We start from the raw sequence: 10860 nt of genomic DNA, 5'->3' as shown, positions 1-10860 counted from the left end.
GAGTTAAGTATTGTATGTAATTAGTTTTGCTACAACAAGTGTATGGGACATTGGAAAAAAAAAGTTGAATTTCCCCATGGGGATGAATAAAGTATCTATCTATCTATCTATCTATCTATCTATCTATCTATCTATCTATCTATCTATTGTGTGCAGTTTTGGGCCCCTTATCTAAGAAAGGATGTTCTGAAACTGGAGAGAGTTCAAAGGAGGTCATAAAAATGATTCCAGGATTAAACTGTTTGTCACATGAGGAGTGCTTGATCACTACAGACCTGTATTCACTGGAATTTAGAAGACTGAGCGGTGAGCTGGTTGAAACGTATTGAATGATGAAAGACTTGGATAGAGTGGATGTGGAAAGAATGTTTCTCTGGTGGGAGTGTCTAAGATTCATTGGCTCAACATCAGAACAGAGGAGCATCCTTTTAAAACGGAGATGAGGAGGAATGTCTTTAGCCAGAGTGGTGAATCTGTGGAATGGGTTGTCTTAAGTAGCTGTGGAGGCCAAGTATTTATGTATATTTACATAGAAACATAGAAAGCCTACAGCACAATACAGGCTTTTCAGTCCACAAAGCTGTGCCGAACATGTCCTTACCTGAGAAATTACCTAGGGTTACGCATAGCACTCTATTTTTCTAAGCTCCAGCTACCTATCCAGTAGTCTCTTAAAAGACCCTATCGTATCCACCTCTACCACTGTTGCTGGGAGCCCATTCCACACACTTACCACTCTCTGCATAAAATTCTTATCTCTGACATCTCTTCTGTACCTACTTCCAAGCACCTTAAAACTGCCCTCTTGTGTTAGCCATTTCAGCCCTGGGGAAAAAGCCTCTGACTATCCACACAATCAATGCCTCCCATCATCTTGTACATCTCTATCAGGTCACCACTCATCCTCTGTCATTCCAAAGAGAAAAGGATGAGTTCACTCAACCTATACTCATAAGGCATGCTCCCCAATCCAGGCAACATCCTTGTAAGTCTCCTCTGCACCCTTTCTATTGTTTTCATATTCTTCCTGTAGTGAAGCGACCAGAACTGAGCACAGTACTCCAAGTGGGTTCTGACCAGGGTCCTATATAGCTGCAACTTTACCTTTCGGCTCTTAAACTCAGTCCCATAATTGATGAAGGCCAATGCACCGTATGCCTTCTTAACCACAGAGTCAACATGTGTAGCAGCTTTGAGTGTCCTATGGAATCGGACCCAAGATCCCTCTGATCCTCCACACTGCCAAGACCCTTACCATTAATACTATATTCAGTCATCATATTTGACCTACCAAAATGAATCACCTCACACATATATGGGTTGAACTCCATCTGCCACTACTCAGCCCAGTTTTGCATCCTATCAATGTCCTGCTGACAGCCCTCCACACTATCCACAACACCCCCAACCTTTGTGTCATCAGCAAATTTACTAACCCATCCCTCCACTTCCTCATCCAGGTCATTTATAAAAATCACAAAGAATAGGGGTCCCAGAACAGATCCCTGAGGTACACCATTGGTTACCGACCTCTATGCAGAATATGGCCCACCCACAACCACACTTTGCCTTCTGTGGGCAAGTCAGTTCTGGATCAACAAAGCAATGTCCCCTTGGATCCCATGCCTCCTTACTTTCTCAGTAGGCCTTGCATGGGGTACCTTATCAAATGCCTTGCTGAAATCCATATATACTACATCTACTGCTCTACCTTTATCAATGTGTTTAGTCACATCCTCAAAAAATTCAATCAGGCTCGTAAGGCACGACCTGCCTTTGACAAAGCCATGCTGACTATTCCTCATCATATTATGCCTCTCCAAATGTTCATAAATCCTAACTCTCAGGATCTTCTCCTTCAGCTTACCTACCACTGAGGTAGGATTCACTGGTCTATAATTTCCAGGGCTATCTCTACTCCCTTTCTTGAATAAGTGAACAACATCCACAACCCTCGAATCCTCCAGAACCTCTCCCATCCCCATTGATAATGCAAAGATCATTGCCAGAGGCTCAGCAATCTCCTCCCTCGCCTCCCACAGTAGCCTTGGTTACATCTCATCCAGTCCTGGTGACTTATCCAACTTGATGCTTTCCAAAAGCTCCAGTACATCCTCTTCCTGAATATCTACATGCTCAAGCTTTTCAGTCTGATGTACATCATCCCTACAATCACCAAGATAGTCCGCTGTACATCATTCCTATAATTGCCAAGATTTAAGCCAGAGGTTGTTAGAATCTTGATTGGTCAGGGCATGAAGGGATATGGGGGGGGGGGGGGGGAATACAGGAGATTGGGGCTGAGAGGAAAAATGGACCATGACACTTGACCACATCAGCATGCTTTTATGCATACCGTTGCTGCACAATAATTGGCTGATTAGATATTTGCATTAACTAGCAGGTGTTCAGCTGTACCTAACAAATTGGCCACTGAGTGTTTGTCATAGAATATGTTATTTTGCAGCAGCAGTACAGTGTCGTGGTTCTCCTTCTTGTAGTAATTTTAAAAGTACAATCAGTAATTTGTTAAATGGTCTGACTATGCTGTAATGTCCAATGTTCTATGTTCTTGGCCGCACGTCCGCCACACCATTGTGGGCCCATTCCTGTGCTGTACGCATCCTTGTCCCTGGTAGACTTTGGCCAAATTGACTATTTTTATATCCAATGCCCTCCATCCTTTCTAGATCTCAAGCTCACACACTCCTGTTTATCGAAGCCCTGGCATCAAAGACCAAGGGTCAAATTTATTATCCATATACAGTTCTGTGCAAAAATCAGGAACATATATATAGATTGCTATATACACCTCTCCCAGCTCAATTTAAGTGAAGACTATCCCAGCGCCAACAGTTGCTGCATTTCTCATACACTTGCTTCTCTGTCACATCTGCATCTTTCTGTTATGTTCAGTGATGCTCATTTGTACATGATTCTCGTAATTATCAAGATCCTCACAGCTTTGGTCCTGCTCACGCACACTTGCACCACTTATGTCACTGGCTCCCACATGGACCACAAAAGCTCACTTTTTCCACTTCCAGTCCAGACGGCCTTCAAGGCATCAGTGAATACATCCCTGTGATTCCTCTGTAAGATCAAGATTGTTTAATGTCATTTGCTGTACACGATGGTAAAGGAGAATGAAATAAGTGTTACTCCAAATCCGACGCAGCGCAAAAATAAACACAAAAGATAAGGAATAAAATAGTAATACAAGAGAGGTTATATACATAGATTGATTGTATGTATGAGCACAACGTGACACTGGGCATGGATATTGTCCGTACATAAGGTGACTGATAGGAAATGATAAACTAGTGATGCTGGGGGGGGGAGTAGTGTATGAAGGAGTGGGTTAGTGGGTGGTGGTGTTGATCAACCTTACTGCTTGGGAAAGGTAGCAGTTTTTGAGTCAGTGGTTGTGGCGTGGATGCTATGTGATGGGAGTGGGACAAACAGACCGTGGGATCCTTCATGATGTTACTGGCACTTTTCTGGCTCCTTTCTATATCGATTTCCTTGATGGTGGCTGGTCTGGGGGCATTGATGCCTTCCTGTCTGCTGCAGTGCAGCTTCCACTCTGTGCGATGATGCAGCACGTTAGGATGCTCTCTGAACGACGTAGGTATGGATGTGCAAAGTCCAGCACTCTTCAGCCTCCTCAGAAAGATGAGGCATTGGTGAGCTTTCCTGATTGTGTAGGATGTGCTCTGGGACCATGAGAGGTTGTGTGAGATTTGCATTCCCAGGAGTTCTTTCAGCTCGCATTTCTTTTGCAAGCACCCTGCACCCTCAACACATTGTGCGACCAATGAATGCAATCCAAGTGTAACGGCTGGCCACCAGAGTGTGCATAGCAAGATCCCACAAATATAATGTTGGGGTGGTGGACGTGGCTGGTGGTTGGTAGATATTATGTGACCAAGTTTTCAGATCCAGCTCTCAGGATCAGTAGAGGTGCCAGAAGGCAAGAAAGATGGATGACAAATAGGGCACTCGGCCCTTTAAACCTAACCCACTATTCACTCCCATTATGATTCGTCCCGATGAAGGGCCTTGCCCCAAAATGTCGACTCTTTATTTCATTGCATAGATGTTAACTGACCTGCTGAGTTTCTCTAGCATTTTGTGTGAGTGTTACTCGGGATTTCCAGCTTCTGCAGAATCGTGTGTGTGTGTGTGTGTGTGTGTGTGTGTGTGTGTGTGTGTGTGTGTGTGTGTGTGTGTGTGTGTGTGTGTGTGTGTGTGTGTGTGTGTGTGTGTGTGTGTGTGTGTGTGTGTGTGTAACCGTATCCTAACACCTCCGGATGTCCGAGCCGCACAATAGTGTGTGATTGACCGTCCCAGTCGAAGCTCGCTGACTGTACCACAGTTTACTACTCTACCTTTGTGTCCTGGGACTCTCTCAGTGGCGTTTGGACGCACCACCGAAACGCTGAAACTACGGACCGCAGATCAGAGGAAGCGAGGGGGCGGGTCGGGAGTTACTTCGGCAGCGGCTCAGCTCATATTTCCATTCCACCGAGCGCTTCCCTTTCCGATTACATCACGCCTACTCGTAGGATATTCCGAAAGTCCAGTATATATAGAGGGGACCTAACTGAGATCCAACAGACATACAAACGCTCTTGACGAGAACTACCCCAGGAGAGCTTCGACCGAACCCAGGATCATGAACCAAGACAACATGCAGTTGGACCCCGAGGCCGGTAAAGTTGTGGTGCTGCGAGAGTCGAGCAGAAGGGGCTGTTTCTGGCCAGCTCTTTGCGCCGTTGCCATGCTCGGCTTGGTTGCCGTCAGCTCCTACCTGGTGCTGTGTCAGCTGAGGGGACCCCAGGCTCAGCAGGTACGTGCCCATGCTGCATGGTCTCTGCGGAGACCAGCTCGAAAAAGATTCGGATTAACTGGAGGCTTGGGTTCAGTTCACCTTTTAAATTGCTGCTCTTTCGTTCGCTACAGGATAAAACGCGGCCGGAGCTGCCGGAGGCGACTTTTCAGGCTAAAGAAGGTGAGTGTCCTTTCCACGGGCAATCTTTGTTTCCTGCCGTAAACCCTCTCGCTCAGCGCCAACTCTTTCATTCTGGCTCCCAGCATCTTTCTGTCTCGCTCTCCCGCTCGATAGTGTAGTAAACTCCCCATTGCACCGTTACCCCTTTAATTGTGTCTAAACATTTATTCCTCTCCGCACCTCCCCTTCTCTCCTAGCTCTTCCTATTTCTCTCTCCCCGCGCTTTCTCCTCTCTTCCTCCCCTTTCTCACGATTTCAATCTATTTGTTTCTGTTTTTTTTCCTTCCCCTCTCGTCTTCTTTCACCTCTACTCTTTCAATATTTCTTCACCCGTGTCTTTTCTTGCCTTATTCGCTCTCATCCCTCTTTCCCTCCAATATCGCTCTCGCTCCCAATCTCCGTCTGCCTCTCTCATGTGTTTTTCTCTCGCTTACACACACATCTTCACATCTTTCCCTTTGAGCATCTTTGTTAGGTACTGAGACAAAGTACACTCCCACTCAAACGACTGCTTTCGTTTCCAGATCTACAACAGTTGATGAAACAAGTTGGGTACGCGGAGAGAGCAAAAATCGCTGCTCACCTCATAGGTAAGAAATATTTCGGCCAGCAGATAGTGGGTGGGAAGGTGATCTGGAAGTCGAGGGAGGTGGTAGGGGGTATGAGGGAAAGCTGTAAGGGTGGTCCACCACTTCATCTCCCTTCCTCGCAGTTCCCATGACCCGCGTTCAATCCAGACCTCAGGCGCAATTCAGCAACAACTCCCAACAGCGTTCTCCAGATTATGTACAGTGAGTCCATTACAGACTTGCATTGGTCCGTGCTAGAAAGTTATAACAGAACAATGGTAAATAGAGTTGAGAAGGAGAAAGTGACTCCAGGCCATTCCATGCTAATGTCCTCCCTCTTTCCCACAGCATTATCCAGCAACAGAGGAAAGGAAGTGATCTGGCAGGATGACACAGACACCACCCTCGCAAATGGAGTGGACTTTGAGGGCAACGGCCTAGTCATCAAGACCCCCGGCCAGTACTTTGTCTACACCCAGGTGGTGTTTCATGGCAAAGGCTGCCAGAACAAGGCCACCTACCTCAGCCACAACGTCACCTTGCTCTCTGCCAACTACCCAGAGGAAAATCTGCTCCTGAAGGCCACCAAGTCCGTCTGCCACTACGGCACAAACCAGCAACACTGGTACAAGACCTCCTACCAGGGCGCCATCTTCCAGTTTGATGAGGGTGACCACATCTTCTCAAGAGTCAGTGAGAAGGTGGTGCACTACGTGGACAGGGCTCAGGGAAAGACCTTCTTTGGAATATTTGCCTTGTGAAGAACTCAGTGAATGGTCGGGATTTTCAGACTGGAACACCACAGACACTTAATGGGGCATGTTGTCCTATAGAGCAAATTTTGGACATTCCACGACATGTTCATGCTCAGGATAAGCTAATATTCTTTCTGTTTTATAGCATGATATTTATTTTGTATTTAAGTTTATTGATCTTACTGAGACAAGTACTCCTAAGGGAGAGTGTAAGTAGATAATCTCAAGAGGTAATGTGTGAACAATTCTGTCTGATATTCAGACTGTTAAGTTTGTCAGACCAGTTTCTGCATAGAAGCATATCTGGGACATCTATGTGGGTCCTCAATGGTTAGTACTAGCAAGGGAGCAGCCAAACTCCCTGCAGCATATTTACCAAATTGCCAACATATTGGGTCATCCCTTTTGAAAAAAGATGCAACTACTGTGCACCATGATTATCACCAAATCAACTGAAAGTAATTTATTCTACACCCATCGTGAATCAGGTCCCTGCACAAGAGTAGATCACAGTGAGTAAGTTGGCCTGTTTTGCATTTCTGGGTCTTTCTGAGTGGTATGTGATCTGCTTGTCTCTTACTGTATGTTGAATGTTGTGAATACTTGCCAGGCAGTTTCAGTGATGCTGTTACATTGTCTCACAAATTCGTTCAGGGGAATTTCCACCCAAAGCACTCCACAGTTATATATTAACTGTGGCAGAATATAGGATTTATATTAAAATGAAATTGCATCTGTTTTAAGGATGTCCATAAATATCAATATATCTCTATATATTTCATGCTTGTTTAAGTTATTACTTGAGGTATTTATTAACAGAATTATTTATTATTTATATTATTCATTGACTGAATGACAATTAATAAAAGTAACTTAACACTGACACTTTTTCAAATCATTATTTTTTGTGGGTCTGCCTAGGTTGCAAAATTATTGCTGTTTGGGAGGCAACAATTATTGTATTGAATTGACTTCATTACTTACATCCTTCATATACATGAGGAGTAAAAATCTTTACATCTCCATCTAAATGTGCAATTTATGGTCATTTATAACAAATAGTATGTACAACAGGACAGTCAATATAACAAAAAAATACATTTGTGCTGGCATGAATTAATCAGTCTGATGGCCTGGTGGAAGAAGCTTTTATGCTGTGGTACCATTTCTCAGATGGTAGCAGCTGGAACAGTTTGTGGTTGGGGTGACTTGGATCCCCAATGATCCTTCTGGCCCTTTTTACACACCTGTCTCTGTAAACATCTTGAATAGTGGGAAGTTTGCATCTCCAGATGCGCTGGGCTGTCTGCAACACTCTCTGCAGAGTCCTGCAATTGAGGGAAGTACAGTTCCCATACCAGGCAGTGATGTAGCCAGTCAGGATGCTCTCAATTGTGCCCTTAAAGAAAGTTCTTAGAATTTGGAGGCCCACTCCTCCATGCCTGCCTCCATTCCTCCTGTAGTCCACAACCAACTTCTTTGTTTTTGCGACATTGAGGGAGAGTTGTTTTCTTGACACCACTGTGTCAGGGTGATGACATCTTCTATGTAGGCTGCCTCATTATTATTTGAGATCAGGCCAATCAGTGTAGTGTCATCAGCAATTTACTTAGCAGACTGGAGCTGTGGGTGGTGACACAGTAATGGGTATACAGAGAGTAAAGGAGGGTCCTTAGGACATAGCCCTGGGGGACTCCTGTGTTGAGGGTCAGAGGAACACAGGTGAGGGAGCCCACTCTTACCACCTGCTGGCGATCTGACAGGAAGTCCAGGATCCAGCTACACAAGGCAAGTGGAAGTTCAAGTTGAACTTCTGTGTGCTTCACAAACAGTTAGATATCCACAGGACAGGAATCCGAATCAGGTTTAATATCAATGGTATATGTTGTGAAATTTATTAACTTCATGGCAGCAGTACAATGATAAATTTTATTCCCACTTCTTGCCTCCTGGCTGACACCAATTCCTGTAACACCATAGGATTTTATCTTGTTAAGCAGTCTCATGTGTGGCACCTTATCAAATGCCTTCTGAAAATCCAAGCAAATGACACTCACTGCCTCTTCTTTGTCCACCCTGCTTGTTGCTTTTTCAAAGAACTCTAACACGTTTATCAAGTAAGATTTCCCGTTACAGAAACCATGCTGACATTGACTTATTTTATCATTAGTCTCCAAGTACCCCCAAAACTTCATCCTTAATAATGGATTCCAACACTTTCTCAACCATTGAGTTTGGCTAACTGGCCTATAATTTTCTTTCTTTTTCCATCCTCCCTTCTTAAAGAAGCAATGGCCTGAAAACCTTGCCAGATTCCCCTTAAACATTTCACTTTTCACACTTAACCCATGGCTTCTAGTTCTAGTCTCACTCAACCTCAGTGGAAAAAGCCTACTTGCATTTACCTTTCTATGCCACTCATAATTTTATAGACCTCTATCAAATCTCCCCTCTATCTTCTACACTCTAGGGAATAATGTCATAAACTGTTCAACCTTTTCCTATATTCAGGTGCTCAAGTCCTGGCAACATCCCTGTAAATTTTCTCTGCATTTTTCTTTTGCGTCACATTTATATTTCCACAGCCAGTTGAGATTTGTACTCTGGAGTTTCAGTCTGGGCTCTAGATTAGCTGACATCACTGCTCTCCCCACTCTGAGCCTCAGCCTCCTTCACCCAGATTTCTCTCTCTCACCCCTACATCCTCCATCTCGCAAGCAAAATCACAGGCAATAAATCTGTCCCACAAACTCTTTGACTCGCTGCCATCAGACAGGAGGTACAATAGCATTAAGACAAGAATGATTAGGTTGGGAAACAACTTCTCCCCCCCAGCTCATACAGTCCACTCCACCAGTCCATTATGGCTGATTTGAATTCCCTCTCAGCCCCATTCTTCTGTCTTTGACACCTTCACTAACCTATCAACCTCTGCTTTAGATATACCCAATGACCTGGCCTCCACAGCTGCCTGTGGTGATGAATTCCATCGATTCACCACCCTCTGGGTAAAGAAATTCTACTTCTTCTCTATTCTAAAGGACATCTTTCTGCTCCGAGGCTGTGCCCTTGGTCCTAGGCTCCCCCACTGTAGGAAACAGCTGCTCTACATCCATTCTGTTTAGGCCTTTCACTATTTGATAGGTTTCAATGAGAATTCCCCATGCCCCGCCCCCATTCTTCTAAACTCCAGCCGGTATGGGACTGAGCCATCAAACATTACTCATATCTTAACACCTTCATTCCCTGGATCATTCTCATGAAATTTCCCTGGATCCTCTTTAATGCAGTGTGTTCTTTGTTAGATTAGGGGCTCAAACTCCTCACAATTCTCCAAGTATGGTCTGACCAAAGTTTTATAAAGCCTCAGCATTCCATCTTTTTTTTTTGCTAATTCTACTCCTCTTGAAATGAATGCTAACATTCAGTTGGGAATCTCAGAGAATGGGTTAATGGACTGGGAATTTGAAAGTAGGATTGGTAGGATGTGTTCTGCAGGGGACTCGGGAGCTGTCAGTGAATCAGGGTCATCTTGGTGTAAGCAGACACCTGCTAGCTATCTTCCGCTTCCACCTCCCACCCGTGTCTCAACCAACCAAGGAAACTGATGGCCACAGGAAGGGGAAACAGGATGAGGTGCAAAATGCTCACCCACATAAGCAAACGTAACTAGCTCTCACATTGCACACAAACACTCCCCGGTCTGCCATGACCTTTCTCATGAAAGCTGATATAATGACCACACAAACCATGATTTTCCGGTGAGGGACAGTGCGTGAAGGGGATGGCCAGTAGGTACAGTAACCGAACAGCTAGCATGACACTTTATCATGCCTGCAGTTGGGAGATCGGGATTCAATTCCAGCCTCTGGCTGCAAGCAGTTTGTACATTCTCCCTCTGATCACATGTTCTGGTTTACCTCTTACATTCCAAAGACACGCAGGTCAGGGCTAGTAAGTTCTGGGCATGCTATTTTGGCATCAGAAGCTTGGCAGCTCTCTCTCTCTCTTCCTCTCTCTCTTCCTCTCTTTCTCTCACACATCAGGCACATTTAAAGCAGATGTGATAAGTTCTTGATTAGTAAGGGCATTAAAAGTTACAGGGAGCAGGCAGGAGAATACCGTTAAGATAGAAAATAAATCAGCTGTGATCGAACAGTGAAGCAGGCTCGATGGACTGATTGGCCGAAATCGGCTCCAGTATCTTATGGTCTTATAGAACTAACTTCATCCAAAAGCACATCCATACGTGCACTGAGTCCCATCATTAACTGCCTTGCTCAGCTGCACTGCAGATCAAAAAATCCTCAGCCTGGTTGGCTGCTCTCCCTCTCTGCTCCCCGTGCCCTTATCGTAGGACCCTCTTGCAGACAAGTAGGTGTGAAGAGCTTGTTAATACAGCCACAGCTTATAGCCGTGATGATTTTACCAACTACTCCAGAGCTGAGGGTCTGTTGCATCAGGGTCTCTGAGAGTAATGAGCATTTTTACAAAAATCATTGGACTCTGGCATGGTGCCAGT

At 44.9% G+C, this 10860-nt stretch overlaps 1 protein-coding gene across 1 annotated transcript; it reads left to right on the top strand.

Moving 5' to 3' along the window:
• The first annotated feature begins 4540 nt into the window (after positions 1-4540).
• Positions 4541-7138, top strand: LOC140738237 (tumor necrosis factor-like). Its single transcript, XM_073065373.1, has 4 exons — positions 4541-4852; positions 4966-5014; positions 5539-5604; positions 5932-7138. The coding sequence occupies exons 1-4, from the start codon at positions 4679-4681 to the stop codon at positions 6342-6344; spliced, it is 702 nt and encodes a 233-aa protein (XP_072921474.1). The 5' UTR covers positions 4541-4678; the 3' UTR covers positions 6345-7138.
• The last annotated feature ends 3722 nt before the right edge of the window (positions 7139-10860 follow it).

The sequence above is a fragment of the Hemitrygon akajei genome, chromosome 2 (genome assembly GCF_048418815.1).
Source record: "Hemitrygon akajei chromosome 2, sHemAka1.3, whole genome shotgun sequence".
Lineage (NCBI taxonomy): Eukaryota > Metazoa > Chordata > Chondrichthyes > Myliobatiformes > Dasyatidae > Hemitrygon > Hemitrygon akajei.
This window is presented reverse-complemented; position numbering and strand designations above follow the sequence as displayed.